This window comes from Biomphalaria glabrata, chromosome 17 (genome assembly GCF_947242115.1).
Source record: "Biomphalaria glabrata chromosome 17, xgBioGlab47.1, whole genome shotgun sequence".
Taxonomy (NCBI): Eukaryota; Metazoa; Mollusca; class Gastropoda; family Planorbidae; genus Biomphalaria; species Biomphalaria glabrata.
The window spans coordinates 18,088,846-18,106,759 of record NC_074727.1 but is presented as its reverse complement, the minus strand read 5'-3'; the positions used below and the strand labels follow the sequence as shown (position 1 = coordinate 18,106,759).

At 33.8% G+C, this 17,914-nt stretch overlaps 1 protein-coding gene across 5 annotated transcripts in view; it reads left to right on the top strand.

Annotated features, from left to right (window-relative positions):
* Nucleotides 1-1,976: 1,976 nt before the first annotated feature.
* Nucleotides 1,977-17,914, top strand: part of LOC106068652 (heterogeneous nuclear ribonucleoprotein U-like) — a 37,162-nt gene continuing 21,224 nt past the window's right edge. The window contains exons 1-3 of one of the 5 annotated variants that reach the window (XM_013228109.2): nt 2,159-2,350; nt 8,786-12,086; nt 12,189-15,739. In XM_013228109.2, coding sequence (XP_013083563.2) covers nt 8,847-12,086; nt 12,189-12,413 — 3,465 coding nt within the window. In that variant the 5' untranslated portion in view covers nt 2,159-2,350; nt 8,786-8,846 and the 3' untranslated portion in view covers nt 12,414-15,739. Of the gene's footprint in view, nt 2,077-2,156; nt 2,387-8,785; nt 15,740-17,914 lie in introns of those variants that run through there. The other 4 variants (XM_056016351.1, XM_013228110.2, XM_013228107.2 and 1 more) reach the window with 4 other exon arrangements.

Genomic DNA, 17,914 nt, shown 5'->3' with positions numbered 1-17,914 from the left:
GACCATTGGTGCCTGACAGTAGGAGGTGCATAGTTATTCTTTTCTTAGATTATTTTATTGAGGAGTCAAAAAATATTTATTTGCATTTCTATTTGGACTTGAATTCGACGTTTCTCTGCCGTCACGATTCTGTCTTGTCATAACGGTCAACAAATGTTCCTCCTGTGTCACACCATCGTTCTGCTGAAATCTTTTGCGTAACCAAAACAGGCAATTGGGTTATCTCAGAACTGATTGTACTAGTAGATAACGCCCATTATAAAACACACTATTGACCGCCAGTCAAGTTAGCGCAGAAGGTTCGCTCTAAGTTGTGCTCCGTTAGGAACTGTTGTCATTGTAGAGGAGACAACGGAATTAAGCTCAACTCAGGGGCTTATGATGAAACTGTGCTTCAATGTCAATACAGTCCTGGAGTTGAGAATGCAAGAAAATGATTAGCCCCGAGATTTAATCCCTCCCCCTGATAGGATTTTGTACGGAAGTGTCACTTGTAAAAGTTTGAGAAAAACTGACACACACGATGTTTTGAACAAAAATCGATGTTTAATCTAGTTATTTAGAGGGCGGCCGCACTAGTTACCAAAAATATGCAAGCCACTGGTTATTTGTAAAGTAGATTTCGCAGTGTAGTCCTATGCTCATTATAGCGCAGGCACTCTTTTGTTGAATGAGCCTTAGAGGCCTCATATAAAACTCTCAGAGCCATAAAAAAGTGAGGTGAGAACCACTGCTTTATAGACATTGATCAGACAGATAATTAAAATGATTAGACATTGACCGACATTGACATAGAAGAGAGCACCTGGCAACGAGACAGCAGTAGATCACCTACAAAGTTCGCGGGATACATATTTGAGGCCAAAATAAAATCCACTGCCGAGGACAAACGTAGACGGCGAAAAGAAAATCTAAATTGACCAGCGACGGAAAATAATAATAATAATAATTATCTTTATTATCCGTAAGGAAATTTGTCTTACAATTTGTGCATTACACCAAACAAAAAACATTATAACTATAAGAAACCAAAGTGTACATTCACACCAAAATGGTTATGTCTGCGATGAATATGGTAAAATATGTAGGTCGCTGCTGGGGCCGCATAGCGACGGGAAATACTGCATTCCTCATTAAACATCGAACTAAAGACAGCCCTATTATTATTGCTGTTGTTTGGCCAACTTTACATCAACTCGCTCATCAGTCTGTCGGTCTGGTCAAAATCTTTACACGTTATTTCTCCCACTTCCCATTCTCGGATCAAGTTGAAACTAATTATTCATTGCCAACGACAACACACAAGTCAATCAAAGAATTAACCAATTAATCGATTATTCACAATTCATTAATTTTGTTAAATACGGAAAATGTACTAAGCAAACGGGAGCTAAGCTTGTAATAATGAAAGATATGGTAGTGACTGAACGGTGCTCTCCCCCTCTCCCCCCCCTCCTCAAAACGTGAATGAAACTCGACATGAAAGTTACAAATTGTAACTTTACTCTATCATGCAGTTAGGATTGATTCAAAATTGATGCAATTTCACTCTACAAAAGCGAGCTTTCTTTTATGTATTTCATTTTATATCAAACTTTTATCTTTGATATGATTTGTATTTAATTTGCGGAAGAAATATTTAATAGGTTTAGAATAGAATTTAGAAATGGTGACCCTATTTGATTTGAACTTTGAACTGCATTCCAGGAAACGGTATATTTTGTAATTATTTCCCTTGGATTTTTATATTTTGTTAAAAAAAAAATAGATCTAATGTAGAATCAATTAACGATATCGACCACTGTCTAGTTCTATATAGATCTTCTAGAGACCTAGATTATAGAGTAAATTTAAGCTATATTTTAATATTATTGTTAGAATATCTAAAATACTTATTAAAAATACACATCGGAAATAACCGTTTTAGGCGTTTTCCTTTTTTAAAAATCGGAAAATTCAAAACAAAAGTTAGAATAAATTTTAAACAAAATATATGGGATAAACTTGAGCATTTAAAAAAAAAAAATGTTTCCACGTCACCAATCGTTAATAATTGGATTCTTAGCTTTACTAAATGTAAAAAAAACAAACTATAAAACTTAGTATAATTTCACATATTGACAGCTCAGGTTGTCAAGATCTTATTAACGAGCTGTTGTAAAACTGAAACAAGAATCGTGCTATTAGATCTCTATATAAATATTGACGTCATTTTCCGAGAGTTCATGAGAGTGTAGACTGTAGTCGATACTAGACTCTTATTTTCCCCCCTTTATTTGCTATATTATATGTAGACTAGATTGTATACTAGTCTAATCTAGTCACTCAAGACACTCAAGTCTTTATTCGGGTATATTCTGGACTATTATACTAAATTATAGAGGAGGTCTCTTATTAGTCTCTATGTATAGTTATATATTAGCCTATATTATATATATAATATTGTCAGATGTTCTACATTATGATTATTTGCCAAAAGTTTTTGCAAAACTACAAAAATACAACAAGCATATCTACTAATCTAGAATCTAGACATATCAGTATCAGAATATCATATCTCTACTTATCTAGATCTAGTCTAGATTCTAGATCTAGATTCTGATTGATTCTTTCTAGACTACTTCTACTAGAATAGATTTTATAGAACTATCATCTAGATCTAGATCTGATGATCTAGAATTAAGAATATTATATTCTAGATCTACTACTAGATCTATATATAGACTAATATAGAGTCTAGCTCTAGATCTATAAGTAGTATGAGTAACTAGTAGTAGTACTACTAATTATAACTTAAATAACTAGTCTAGATGATAGGTTATATTTTTTTATAGATCTAATAATAGATCTATATATTATAATTAGTCTTGATCTAGACTCTCTATATAAGTCTATATTATATCAATCTAATTCTAATGATTTAGTTAATATTTATTAGTTTGCATGTAGATATAGAGTATTCTCCTAGAACAGGGGTGGGCAAATTACGACCCGCGGGCCACATGCGACCCGCTGGGGTGTTTTATGCGGCCCGTGGAAACCTAAATAAATCATGTGTGCCCACACATTACACATATAAAAAATGCAAATATATTAAAAATAAATAATTGTAAATATCTATAGAAATTGTTGAAACTTTTGATTCTTTTCACTTATAATGAAGAGGCTAAAGAAACATTGTCTCTAAACGTCCTTCTAAAAAGTTTTAAGTAAACGAAGATTATATTCAATAGCAATATTTCGATAAATTCAGTAAAAGACATAAGCCCAGGCCAGTATTTATTCAATGCTTTGAAGAATTGTGTTGAAAAAGTTGAGTTGGCTTGTACAATATGGAAAGGGTAACAATAGATGGAGCTTTGACTGAGAAAAACAGCCTTTTTAATAAAATAAAGAAAATATCCCAACCATAAACTAGTAACTAGAAAGTTTACACAAAGCTACATTGAATTAGATCAACTTACAGAGCGCGCTATAATAAGGTCATATGTTGGGCATAGACCAAGTATGCAGCTTTCCAGATCCATGATTGTTGGTGGCCTCACACAGGATATACAATTTAATATTATACAGAAGGAATAGCGAAACTTGAACTCCATGTTAGTGTTCGAAGTACACTAGGTTTTTAATTCCATAATTTTAGTTTTGTCACCTTATTTTGTATCTTTCTATTTTATTCGGGGCCACCAAAAACACTTCGCCTATGGCCTCCAATTATCCAAGGCTAGCCTCAACTGGCAGTTCAGAAAAGTACGTGAAGATTTGGAATTAAAACATCCCGATGTTTGGTAACACAGTAGTATCCGCTGGCCAATCATTAAATCAGTATGGAATAACAAGGAAGAAATTGTTAGGTTCCTTGATGGACATTGACTATGGCCTTTTCCTAATATTTCTAATGAAGAGTTGAAGACAGACTTCATGTTTATCATCGGAAGCATTGCAATTTGTTGTTTGCACATGAAATGTATGTGCATCTTAAATCTTTTTGAACAAAGATATTCCATTTCTTGAGGCCAGCAAGCAAAATTAAGGCTTTATCATTTTACATTAGCTGAAAGGTGAAACTATTTCTAGTGAAATCGTTGAAAAGTATAAGACTTATTTGGATTCCTTGATTGTTGAATTTTAAAGCAAATTTTAAGACGTCAAGAACTTGAAACCAGTTTTCAATACCCTCAGCTCACCAGATGACATACCTCCAAGCAAATTATGACCTGAAATAGAAGTTTCAGTCAGTTCTTTCGCGGGAGCTTCATGGGTGCCAGAAGCTAAATATCCACAATTTAAGAAACTTATACTTTCACATTTTATGGAACCACATTCATCTTTGAACAAGATTTTCTTTTTGTTTGAAAATTATCAAGTGTTAGAATAGGTCGATGCTTATTGAAGGTAATTTTACAGTAGTGACAAGAAAAACTAGTAAGCTAGTTCCATGGTTCCGGAACATTGTGCACGAGAGTAAACAGTTATATACTTCAAGTACTAATATACATTCGTGGTGAATGTTGGATGTAAATAGACAATAGCAAAATTAGAAAAAAATAATTCGTAAAATTAGTTTAAAAAATTGCTAACTCATATATATATATAAATGCGGCCCGCCCAGTCCCCAAATTTTGTTAATGCGGCCCTCGGTTGAAAAAGGTTGCCCACCCCTGTTCTAGAATATATAGACTCCATGTATCTTAATTTTATGTCAAACTTTTAATAAATCCCTGACTTTAACCTGTCTAGGGCCTAGATCTAATAACAATATATAACAATAAAACATTAATATAACAATAATAATAACATTAAAAACAAATAAATAAATAACAATAAAAATCTATGGTCAAACATTAAATCTAAGAAAATGGAAACAATAGAAGTAAAGGTGAAGATAATTTTACACCCACTGATAACAAAATTAAAGCAAACATTCTAAATAAATTCTTTGCATTAGCATTCTCAGCCCCAGGATGACAAAGACATATTGATTTTAAAATTCAAACCAAGTTGAAAACATAGTATATATCTCTTTGTTCCAAAATATTGGATCCAAAAAACATTCGCTAACATAAAACCAAATAAAGCATCTGGACCTGATGGTGTTCCAGTTAGATTGCTAGCATCTGTGTTCAAAATATGTTTTCAGGCATTATTTAATCAGGGTATATAGGGCACAAAGGGACTGGAAATAAGCTAATAATATGTTATTCCCCTATTTAAAAAAGGAGATAAATCTGATACAGGAAACTACAGACCATTATCACTAACCATCATCATGTGTAAAATACTAGAACATATGTAGCAACATCATAAATCACTTAGATAAGCATAATGTCCCCACTCCTTACTAACATGGCTTTAGGAAATATAGGTCATGTACAAATAAAAAAATAGAACTAATTGATGCTTTTAAAAGGGATTAGATAATAATGTGCAAATGGATGCCATTTTATAAGACTTTTCTAAGGTATTGACTAAGTTTGACATAGCTTTCTTTAAAATAAAAATATTTTGGTATTACTGTTGGAAACCCCAAAACATCTGAAGATTTATGGTCCTATCATTTGTGGTTGGTGACTTTTGTATTGAATAATAGCGAGGAGATTGTGTCAGATAAAAACTGTCATGGAATCCCCATATTGATGTAACTATAAAAAAATCAAACAAAGCATTAGGGTTTATTAAAAAAAAATTGTATAAATCAAAGAAGAACATAAAATTAAAATGTTATTTAACCTTGGTTAGGCCAATAATGGAATATGCATCCTCTGTTTGGGACCCCTCAACTAAAGAAAACATTAAGAAAATGGAACAGCCACAAAATAGAGCAGTGAGATTCATTACAAACGATTATTCACATTTGACTAGAGTAACTTCTTTAGTAAAATCACTAAATTTAGAAAGTCTTCAGGATAGAAGACTTAAAAGTAAAGTAGCAATTATACATCAAATACTGAACCATAATCTTCAAATACAAAAACAAAATTTAATAAAATACTCCCAAAGACACAAAGATAAAGGCACATTCCTCGTTCCATAAGCTAGGACAAATTTGTACAAATGCTCCTTCTTCCCTAGTGCTATTAGAGCATGGAATGGGTTGCCTGAGGTTAGGAAAACCTGTGACTTAAGCAGAATTAAGATCATTGGTTAATATGCATGACTAAATGCATGATGTGTAGGACATAATCACCTTCTTTTTTTTTTTTTTTTTTTTTTGAAGTAGCGTCTGTATTATATAAGATTTGAAGAAAGCTCTTGGCTCATTATGACATTATATAACAAATGAAATAATTGATATCCTGGTTATATTTGCACCAGGAATAAAAATAGGAAAGAAAAACAATGTCCTCAATCAACTAATATATGGAATGGAACGTAAAAATTAAGTCTTTTGTGACCTATTGGCCATATTTAGTTCTTTTGTGATTTTCACCATAAAATGATGACATTTTTAGAATACCTTAAACACTATTTATGATTTAATATATTTATGATCAAATTTGATTTATGGAGCTTAGACTTAAAATTAATATAATTAAAAATTTAATAAGACTATTATTTAATGTGATTTACTGCATTGTATGAAATGTTTATTCAGTTTAGCAGAGATGTGTTTTCTCTCCCTTTGATACACATAGATGTTAAGTAATCTGTTTATCAGACAGTTTTATCTCTTATCTCAGATTTATCTGAAGTCTAATTTGTATTTGACTGAGCTCCTGTCTACAAGAGATGTCACACAGAGAACAGTCATTCCTGAAATACTTCTCAAAGCTTTATGTATTAATTGTGTCATTAAATTCTTTAGTTCTCAAACTGTTAAATAAAAATGTGTGGATATGCACATTTAATTTTCATATTATTAACAAACAGAGAAGAAGAAAACATTACTGGTTTGTGATATTGAAGCTGGTAAAAGTTGGGAATAATAGACTTACCTGTGAGATTCCCCTTTTTCTGTGGTCATCTTCAGTCTTGTGAGATTCCCCTTTTTCTGTGGTCATCTTCAGTCTTGTGAGGTTCCCCTTTTTCTGTGGTTATCTTCAGTCTTTCGAGGTTCCCGTTTCTGTGGCCATCTTCTAGTATAAATATTGTGAAGTTCCCCTGTAAATTTGTCCCTCTTCTAGCATTGATAAGTACAATTTCCTTTGTGAGATTCCCCTTTTTCTGTGGTCATCTTCAGTCTTGTGAGGTTCCCTTGTTTCTGTGTCCCTTTTCTAGCATTAATATTGTGAGGATTCCCTGTTTCTGTGGCTGTCTTCTAACATCAGTATAATAATAATAATAATAATAATAATCTTTATTATCCATAAGGAAATTTGTCTTACAATTTGTGCATTACACCAAACAAAAAACATTATAACTATAAGAAAACAAAGTGTACATTCACACCAGACTCACTCATAATTTACATGTGACAAAGTTTATACCAGTATAGTGTCACAAGTGCAATGACCAAAAACCTTTATTCTCCTAAGTAAATTTTCTGAAGCTGAGTTGTTACATGGACTTCATGAAACTCTTAACTTCCATCAGGAGAGAACATAAGACACTTTTACTTGGTTTCAACTTTATACCAACATTCTAGTAGCCAAGCAATTTACTCATTGACCAAAACACTTGAATCTTTTATATTCCCAATGTATAACCTTCACAGCAAGAATTTTTTATGGACTTAACTACTTTGAGCATATTTTTCTACAAGAAGTAATATCACTGTTACTAAAATTTTTTAAAAAGTTGCCATGTTGATGGCTAGTTGAAGAATGTATAAGGTTTGAGGTTCAAATCCTTTCAAAGAAAATTGAGAGTTAATTCTTTAATCTGTGAGGTTAAAGGAAGCTAATTTTAAAACATGGGTTCAAAGAGCAGGAAATTTATAAGTATCATTTGTTTGACTTCTGTGGCCAAAGGAATAAATAACTGCTTTTCAACTGTTCACTAAGTCTGAAACAAACAATAGATAACTATACAATCTGCTATTTTCATACACACCTTACTAGCAGAGTGGTTAGAATGTTGGCTTGAGTCCTGAATTCGAATTCAAGTCGTTCCACTTTTTAAAACAAAATATGCTTTTAAAAAATGATTATGGAAAAATTCCCCCTTTCTTTCTCACCCTCCTATTTTCCAAACTGGTCTATTAAAGTGATATGATTCATAGCATATTGAGAAAGCTAAAAGCATGAAATAGTACTAAACAAAAACAATTGGTAAAAATATTTTTAATTGCACAGATTTATTGTTGTTGGTCTCAATCTATTACAACCTTAATTACACAACTGATCCAAACTAATTGATACAATTACACTTCGTATAAGCATTTATTTTTTTAAAGTATTTTTATGTTTTTCTTGTTATATTTCGAGATTAACTTCAGGTTTTTAAGAACTACTCTTTCTTGAAATTAATCATATTACATTATTTTTATGCTCACAAATGACTTTTTAAAAAAAGTTTTTGCTAACAATGTAATAAAACTGCTTATGCTTTTAATCTTCTTGGCTTTCAAAAAATCAAAATTGCTTTCTTTTTCTTTTTGCTAAAATAATTATTTAAGAACTATTTTTTTCCTTTCTGAACAAAACAATAAAAAAAAGTATTTTACTTTTATTTTGGCAGGTATTTTCTAAAATTCAACTCAATGCTATTGAAAAATGGTTTAGAAATTTAAATACAATAATGCAGACCATATAGTCCTATTTAATAAAGTAATTAAGTAACTGTTTTATACCGTTTTTTAATTGATGTAATAAAAATAAAAATATTTTTTTCTTTTATCTCACAGGTATTTCTTGACTTCAGCTTGATATCACCCACCGATGGTTTAGAAATCAGTAATTGTTAACATGTTTCCCGAACAAAATTACAGACATTATGGTCACAGAGGAGAGAGTCACCCAACGCCCCAACAAATGTTTCCAACACCTATGCAGCCGTCTTATGTGCCTCAGCCTCTCTTACCCCATCCGAGCTTTACTCTTCAGCCTGTCCCCCTGATATCTGTTCCCACCATAGGAGCATATGGCTCTATTGACAATGACAGCATTGTGGTTCCAGTGGTAGTGCCTCGTTCATTTAGTATCCCTCCTCCACCACCCACATCCTTTCCTACACATGCTCAGTATCTGACTTTGACACAGGAAGTTGAGTCACAGACTTACTCCGAGGGTCAAAGTCTACCTTCATCAAAGCCACACACATTAACAGCTGAGGCACCTGAATTCATTCCTGCCAGTTATAAATACAAGACATCAAATTCTGATCCACCATCATCACAGCTAGTAACATCTTTGGAGACATCCACTAGAGCTTCGTCTACTGCTGAAGATAATTTTAAAGGTCAAACTTTTTCACGGTATAATAAAGGGAGCAAACAGCATGAATCAAGGCACTATCAGGGAGAACATTACCATAAAAATTCACAAGAGAGGCCCTATCAAGGAGAAAGCCACCATTTACCTATGCAAGCGAAACATTATCAAGATGAGCAAAATCATTCAACTTCTCAGGCTTACAACGCAAATCAACGCCATTTTGAAAGGAAGACAATGAGACCCAAGAGAGATGCTAAAAGCATTTCAAGCAGCAGACCTCCATGGAGTGATGTGCCAAATGACACTCCTAAAGGTAACGAGGGTTCAGCCTTACACGCAACACAAACCCAGCAACATTTACAAAGTATGCCATCAATTCATTCTATGGAAGATTCCCATCCAGCACAGAATTACAGAAAAGGAATGCACCAACAGAATTTCTCTTCTGAAGAGAAACAGAACTACAGACAGAGGCATCAACACTTTCAACCAGAGTTCCCTAGGGGCTATAACAATGATTATGCTGTTAATCCTTATTATGACAATTTTCAACAGGGGCATGACAGGGAGAATTATAATTTATATAAGAAAAACTTTACTCCAAAACAATTTGATGGTTACCAAACCTCTCATCCAAACAATTCAAGAGGAAGAGGTAACAGATTTCTAAACACCTACAGGCCACGGATGGAATATTTAAATAGCTCTTTCAGGGGTGGCTTACCAAGGCATCCAAGTGTCCACTATCCAAACGAATACACGGATCATAGAGCAAAATCATTTTTTCACAGGCCTGAAAGTGAGGCATACTTTTGTCCTCCTTCTGAGAATTGGAAGTACCAAGAAAACATTCAAAAGTTTGATGAGGAACTCTATCAAGGTAACTATCAAATACCAAAGAAAAATTTCCGGGGTGGACATTCAAACATTTATAGACAGAATAACAGAGACTATCAAATAAAAGGAAAGTTAGATGAAGAGTTTTTTAAGACACGAAACCCAGATATTATTAGAAATGTTACAGGGACTGAAAACTTTGACGGGACTAGTAGTAACAGTGATGTTGAGATAGAGGAGGAGTGCACAAGTTTAGCTGAATCTTTGGAGTATCACAGTGAGCGTAGGGTTAGTGTCACACAGTCAGGTGTCACCAACAGAGACCTTCCACAATCAGATATCTCAGATATTGACCTTGAGCCAGTAAGAACTTCAGAGAGGTTAGAGGATGCTGATAAACATCTTGAGAACAATCGTGAGAAAGCATCTCTTGACTATCATCCTGCAGATATGATCCCAACTAGTGAGACTGTAAACAGTCTGAGTCCTGAGTGCACTGCAAGTGATACAACAAAAGCTCCAGCTCAAATTGACATAAGTCTTCAGGAAATTAATCTGACCAGTGATGATGTTAACAAAGAAAATGATTCACATTTAAATTCTCTTTCTTCGAGTAGCGCAAACAATTTTAATAGGTCTGAAGAAGAAAGAAGAAGAGATGTTGGTCCAAAAAATCTTCAGAGAAGTACTGCAGACATGACCAGGTCTGATATTTCTCAACTACCAGATGTTCATTTTACTGGGCAAAAATTTCAGGGCAGGGCCAGTAACTTTGAGAGAAACAAAAGACAAGAGCATAGTAGAGGTAGCTATTCATCAGATAATTACAAAGGGAGGAGTCCTGATGACATCAAAGATAGTGGGTCAAGAACTAATATATATAATGCTACCGGAGCAGAAAAGTCAAACAGGGGAAGAAGACATGACCAGGCAGGCAGGGGAGGTAAGGCTGGTGTCTGGAGGTCAGACAACAGGAGTCATTTCAATGATAATATGAGAGGGTCTAGAGTGATCACTCCATCTAACGAGGTAAGGGAAAATCTAGAAGAGACATTGGCAAAAAACAAAATGACCACCCGCCAAAGTAAGGTCATGTTAGATGAGTACAACTGTGATTTGAATACGATCCTTGATCAAAGTGGTTTGGGAGCATTTAATTTAAATATTCCACTTGGTTTTGGCAAATTGTGGGCAGACTGCAAAGCAACTTATGGGGTGAATAAAGGAAAGTCATATTTTGAGGTCAAAATTATTGAACTTATTGACACCAGTAGTATAGAAGAAAATGACCAAAGACCAAGTGCATTAAGAGTTGGCTGGTCAGAAGAAAGTGCTACATTTGAAGCCAATACTGGATCTTGGTCCTTTGGCTATAAAGACAGCAAAAGTTCCATTAAGGGTGAAGGTTTTTGTGAGTCTACTAACAAAGAGGATGTTCTTGGGGCAATGGTAAATTTTGATTCAGACCCAGTTGAAATTTCATTTATCAAGAATGGTGAAGTTGTTGGTCAACCTTCATTCATCACATTACTGACCAAAAATTGTGCCTTATTCCCACATATTTCTTTAAAGAACTGCAAAGTCAGGGTCAATTTCGGCCAGCGAGAGACTGCTTGGTTTCCACCTCCTGAGGGTTACAGCTTTATTTCACAGCCTCCTATTAACGAGCTTGTTCCAAGCCTTGTTCCCCCCTTAAAAAAATCAGATTGTGAGCTTGTTATGGTGGTGGGACTTCCTGGATGTGGAAAAACAGCTTGGGCCTTGCGCCAACAAGAAGAGCACAGAGACAGGAGATACAACATTCTCAGTGCTGACCTTCTCATGGACCTAATGAGTGCCTCCAAGAATGGCCTTGAGTATGCTGACATTTTTCAAGAGTTCTTTCCCCTGGCTGAAGGATGCTACAAACGTCTTCTGATGATAGCTTCCATGAAGGTACGTAACTTTATATTGGATGCGCCTAATGTTCAGGTATCGACCCGAGCTGAGGCTCTCCGCAAATTTAACCCTTTTATGAAGCGTGCTTTTGTCTTTCAGCCAAGAAAATTTGAGGTCACCAGTGAAGAAAGTGATGAGAGTAGTAAGACGAAAGCACCAGAGTCTGTGATTAATGAGATGAAGGCCAACTTTTCAGTTCCAGAACAAGTAGAGGGCTTTATGACTATAGAATATATTGGAATGAAGGAAAATGATGCTAGAGAGCTTATAGGGTCATACACAATTAATAATTCAAGAAAATCCCCCTCATTAAGCTTTGAATAATCATTATAGATGAAGTATTTTTTTTTAAAGTCATCTCTAGTAGATGACAATTCAACAATGGTAGTGGTTAGTAAGAGGTATTTTCATTCACAAACTTATTCAAGCAGCATGAAAATAACATAGAAAAAAATTCTGGTCATTCAATAATAGATGATTGTGACATCTGCTGAGCAATGTAAAAGCTAAAGAATCCTCTATCGCATTTTAGGGGTTATAAAATCTTGAAATTACTCAAAACTCACACTTGTTTCCTGTTTCTCTGTTGCCCAATGCATAAGAAAAAGAAGTAAACATTTTGTATTACCAGAATGTCAGTTTTATTTATAATAACTTTGTCTATCAAATTTTAAATGAAAAGAATCTACAGTCTACAAATACCTTTATTTCTAGAATTATTAATAACTTTGTCATCAAATTTTAAATGAAAAGAATCTACAATCTACAAATAGCTTCATTTCTAGAATTATTTTCAGTGCAAATATACCTAGCTTTTTGACAATAATGAGAAGAGATTTTTAAATTTCCAAACACAATTATATAGAAAAATGTTGTTTACAAAATGGGTCACTAATATGAAATTTAACAAGTAATAATAAATAACAGATTCCCTACCATACAGAGATAGTTTGCTGTGCATCGTATTAAAGTTGTAATACATTATATGGCACATATTTGTATTTTGTTTTTTTGTATTTGATTGTAAATGGCATCTATGCATTAACAATTTCCATTATAACTATGCCTATTACGGTCTAGTTATTTGTCATTAAAGTCACAATACATCAATAAATAGATTAATACATAGTGTTTTTTTTACATGAAATTTCTAGATCTAATATATAAGATTTTCTATTTCATATTTGGTTTTTGTTGTCGTTTTTTTGCTTAAAAAATCTATAATTTCTTTTTCAATTTCTTTTAAGCGAATGATAGGATTATGCCAATTTATTAGAATTATTTCATGGATTTTGTTAGTTAATTTTTTGAAGTTTTTTGAATTATCTATGCCTGTCTCTCTCTATATATAATTCTACTAAATAGAAGCAAATGAGGGTATTTCATTGACTTGGAAACAAGTATTTAATATCAATGTCTCTGATTCTATAAGTCAGCATCTAAAATACATTTCTTCTTAATCAGGCACCAATCTTCTGTTCCTGTCTCCGAACCTGCTGTCTTGCTGTTATATTATTATCTGAAATTCCTGTTGATTTTTCCTTCTTTTATATGTAGTGCTTTTAATAATCTTAAGAATTTAACATGTTTAATTTATATAATCAATAAATTTTAAAAGTAATACAAGATTGTTACTTATTTCTTAATGAATAATATTCTGTTTGATATTGGATGTGATATATTTTGATTAGCATTTTTATTTATGAACATTTTATATTCTGAACTATTTAATTGGCGACGAAAACAAAATTAGAAAAAAGACACATTAATGAAAATATGTATTTTAATACAGCATTTTTTTGTTTAATAATGATATTGTATTAAAGACAGTTACAGTCTTCTAATATAAAGTGTTTACAGTTCATCCCTTTTCTACTGTTTCCAAATCAATTGCCAACAGAACACATTGTGTTTAATAGCTACTCAGGTGCCCGCCTCTCAACCTTGTCTATATCTTATATTGGAGAGCCTGCAATTTACGGTGTTACCTTTAAACTGTTGGAAACTGTGAAGCTATATTTATGGTTGGGTGTCATGTAGCTTTAGTTAAACTAAGGTTAACCCTAGTTTCGCAATAGACCTATCTGTGACTATGGTTAACCCTAGTTTCACGACAGCCCTGTCTGTGACTATGATTAACCCTAGTCTCACAATAGATCTACCTGTAACTGTGGTTAGCCCTAATTTCACAATTGATCTATCTGTGACTATGGTTAACCCTTGTCTCACAATGTATTTAAAACAACTGGATTTACTCACTACTGATTAAACCAGCATTTCAGTTTGGTGTCCACTCTTTGACAACGTGCAGCTACATCTATCTACCAAGTATTCTTCTAAGCGATAAGTAAGCAACTAGAAACTTTAGTGCCAATGCAGTGAGTCTTTCGTTGGAGTTTTGTGAAATTATGTTCAATAAATTTCATCAATCATCCTCCATATGTTACATCCATTTAATTTCACCAACATATGTTACATCCATTTAATTTCACCAACATATGTTACATCCATTTAATTTCACCAACATATGTTACATTCATTTAATTTCACCAACATATGTTACATCCATTTAATTTCACCAACATATGTTACATCCATTTAATTTCACCAACATATGTTACATCCATTTAATTTCACCAACATATGTTACATCCATTTAATTTCACCAACATATGTTACATCCATTTAATTTCACCAACATATGTTACATCCATTTAATTTCACCAACATATGTTACATCCATTTAATTTCACCAACATATGTTACATCCATTTAATTTCACCAACATATGTTACATCCATTTAATTTCACCAACATATGTTACATCCATTTAATTTCACCTACATCCTCCTTATGTATTGTCTAATATATTTCATCAATCTTATGTTATGTCAATTATATTCTTTTTTTTTCCAGAATTGCGGTACACTTTTTCTTATCAGCACATGCTAATGATATCAATATATATATAAATACTGTATTTATTTTTGCATTATTGTGATTCAACAAAGATGTGATACCTGTGCATATTCAATTTTTTCACTGTAAATGTTCCCTTTTTAGATAACATTTTTTTAGATAACATTTTTTTTACATTTATTTTGTAACCTAATTTTTCTTGAAAATGGTTGTATTGTGGTAGCTTTATAAATACTCCAGCCTGTTACTGTATAAACTTCCTTATTCGTTGCCATATGTTATACGTTTATTCTTCATTGTGAAATGTATTTGCTGAACTAAAACATATTCCAATCCTATAAACACAAAGCCAGACCTTGACCTTAATTCTTGGACTATTTAAGTTTACTTTCTTTCAGACCAATATTACTGCTAAAATTTTGACATTATATATATAAAAATCTAACTGTAAATATTGACCCTGTATACTAAATAAATATATTACGTAATATTTATTCAGTAAGTTTAACCCTCCTACACACACAGGCTTGGAAATTATTGCACCCATTTTTTTCTGATCCTCAAATCTTTCATTGTTCCATTTTTTTGTGTCTTTGTAATTTTCATTTTTAAATAATAAATATTAATCTTAGTGTGTTAAGGCGTTTATGTTTTCAATGGTTTTCACATGTGCTTTAAAATAGAGACATGTTACTGTAATACCTTTAAAAATAAAGTTTTGTTTCCTGTTAGTTCTATAATAGTTGTTGGCTTTATTCTAAACCTTGACTCTAGTAGTAAATATAGGCTTGTCTTTGAAGATCGTGGAATAAAGCATCTCAATGTGCAGACCCATGCATGACCTACATATTATTCTAGTATGATACTATTTCAATTTTGTTTGCAGTTTATTCCATCACTGTACTGGTAGTTTTTCTTGAAATCGTAACTTAATCTTTATTTAGGATTTTTGGTTTGTAATGATTAGAATTTCAATATTTCAGCATCATAAACCTTAAGCTCAATTTTTTCCCCACATTCCTATTAACATTCGTACTATAACATCTACCAGTGTGAACTCGTGGCCACCCCTGTGTCTGTAGTTTAAAGCACATTTGATCTGTGTGCCGTGAACCAGTCTTCTTCTTTGATACTTAATTACTTCTGTATTTCCATCTTCGATACTTTTTGACCTCTATAACTAATAGGAATGAGATCTTTAATACTGGTACCTTTGTAGCTGATTGGAATTAGATCTTCTTTTTACAAACTCTGTCTTACAATTTTAATCCTGTAATCTTTGCTCGCCCCATTCGTTTCACCAGAATATCAACGTCTTCGTAAAAAGAAACTGTGTATACTCTGAAATAGTCCTAAGAGTTGAGTCTGAAAGTCTGAACAAACTTCTGTCTGGGAAAGATCCAAACAGATGTAATTTGGTATACATCCCTATTACCGATGGCTCGTATCTCAAGACGCTCGGGGTAGAAACGAGGTCACAGAACTTTTGCTCGTCCTTAGAGGGAGATAATTTGCTTTCTTAGTACACAATTTAATTTCTGAACGTAGCCTCCCTCTCCGGTTAAAAAAATTACAAATGTGGTTAAATTAAAACTATCGTGTTTTAAATGTAAAATTATATTCTATTATGATTTACTGAGGAGGCGCGGTGGCTGAGCGGTAAAGCACTTGGCATCCGAGCCGGGTATCCCGGGTTCGAATCCTGGGATTTTTTAATTTCGGGATCTTTGGGCACCTCTGAGTCCACCCATAGTGAAAGGGGAATATTTTGTTCAATAAGTTTTAAATATATATATAATATTAATAAATGGGAGTTCTATTTACTGTTCACCTGTCCTTGTCTGTTGAAGGTTGGAGCACCACAGATAATTTGTCCACCGTCAGTCCACCGTCTTTCTCCATTCCTCTCTGTCTTTTGCATTTAATGGACTCAATGACAGGCTCGGTTTTTTTTTTTTTTTGGTTTTCTTCCCATTGCTTTCTTCGTCTGCCCCTTCTTTCTTTCCTGGTGCTGTTCCCTGAAGGAAGGTCTTTGCAAGCCCCTAGACCTTGTGATATGGCCATAACGTTGTTGTTGTTTTTTTATGTAGTAGTACACATTTTTATACTGTTAAATAGAACACATATAATACTTTACTTTTTTTTTAAGGGAAACTTTCTCATGTTATGAAGACAGTTGTCTCGTCTCTACTTGATTACGTCATAAATAATCAAACTTACTTTCCTTGACAAGAGAGAGCGAGAGAATCTTGCTAGTTTACACTAGACGTCACCAGGGCCCGATATACGACATCACAAGGTTGTGCAACGCCCAGGACCTCACCCTTAAAGGGAACTTCATATTTAAACTAGGATTCTTAAAACGAAATAAATATATTAAATATAATTAGAAAAAAAAAAGGGAAATGATGTTAAATTTAGAGGCACTCCTCTCATTCTTCACTTAGATGACATGCTGTTAGATTATCGCTTTTAGCACTTTTACAGGCCTACACAAAAATCCTGCTCAGGGCCTCCGCTTACTGATCAGGGCCTCCACCTACTGCTTAGGGCCTACACTTACTGCTTAGGGCCTCCACTTACTGCTCAGGGCCTCCACCTACAGCTCAGGGCCTCCACCTACTGCTCAGGGCCTCCACTTACTGCTCAGGGATCCACTTCTTGCCCAGGGCCTCCACTTACTGCTCAGGGCCTCCACCTACTGATCAGGGCCTCCACCTACAGCTCAGGACCTCCACCTACAGCTCAGGGCCTCCACCTACTGCTAAGGGCCTCCACTTACTGCTTATGGCCTCCACATACAGCTCAGGGCCTCCACCTACTGATCAGGAAATCCACTTACTGCTTATGGCCTTCTCTTACTGATTAGGGCCTCCACCTACTGATCAGGGCCTCCACTTACTGCT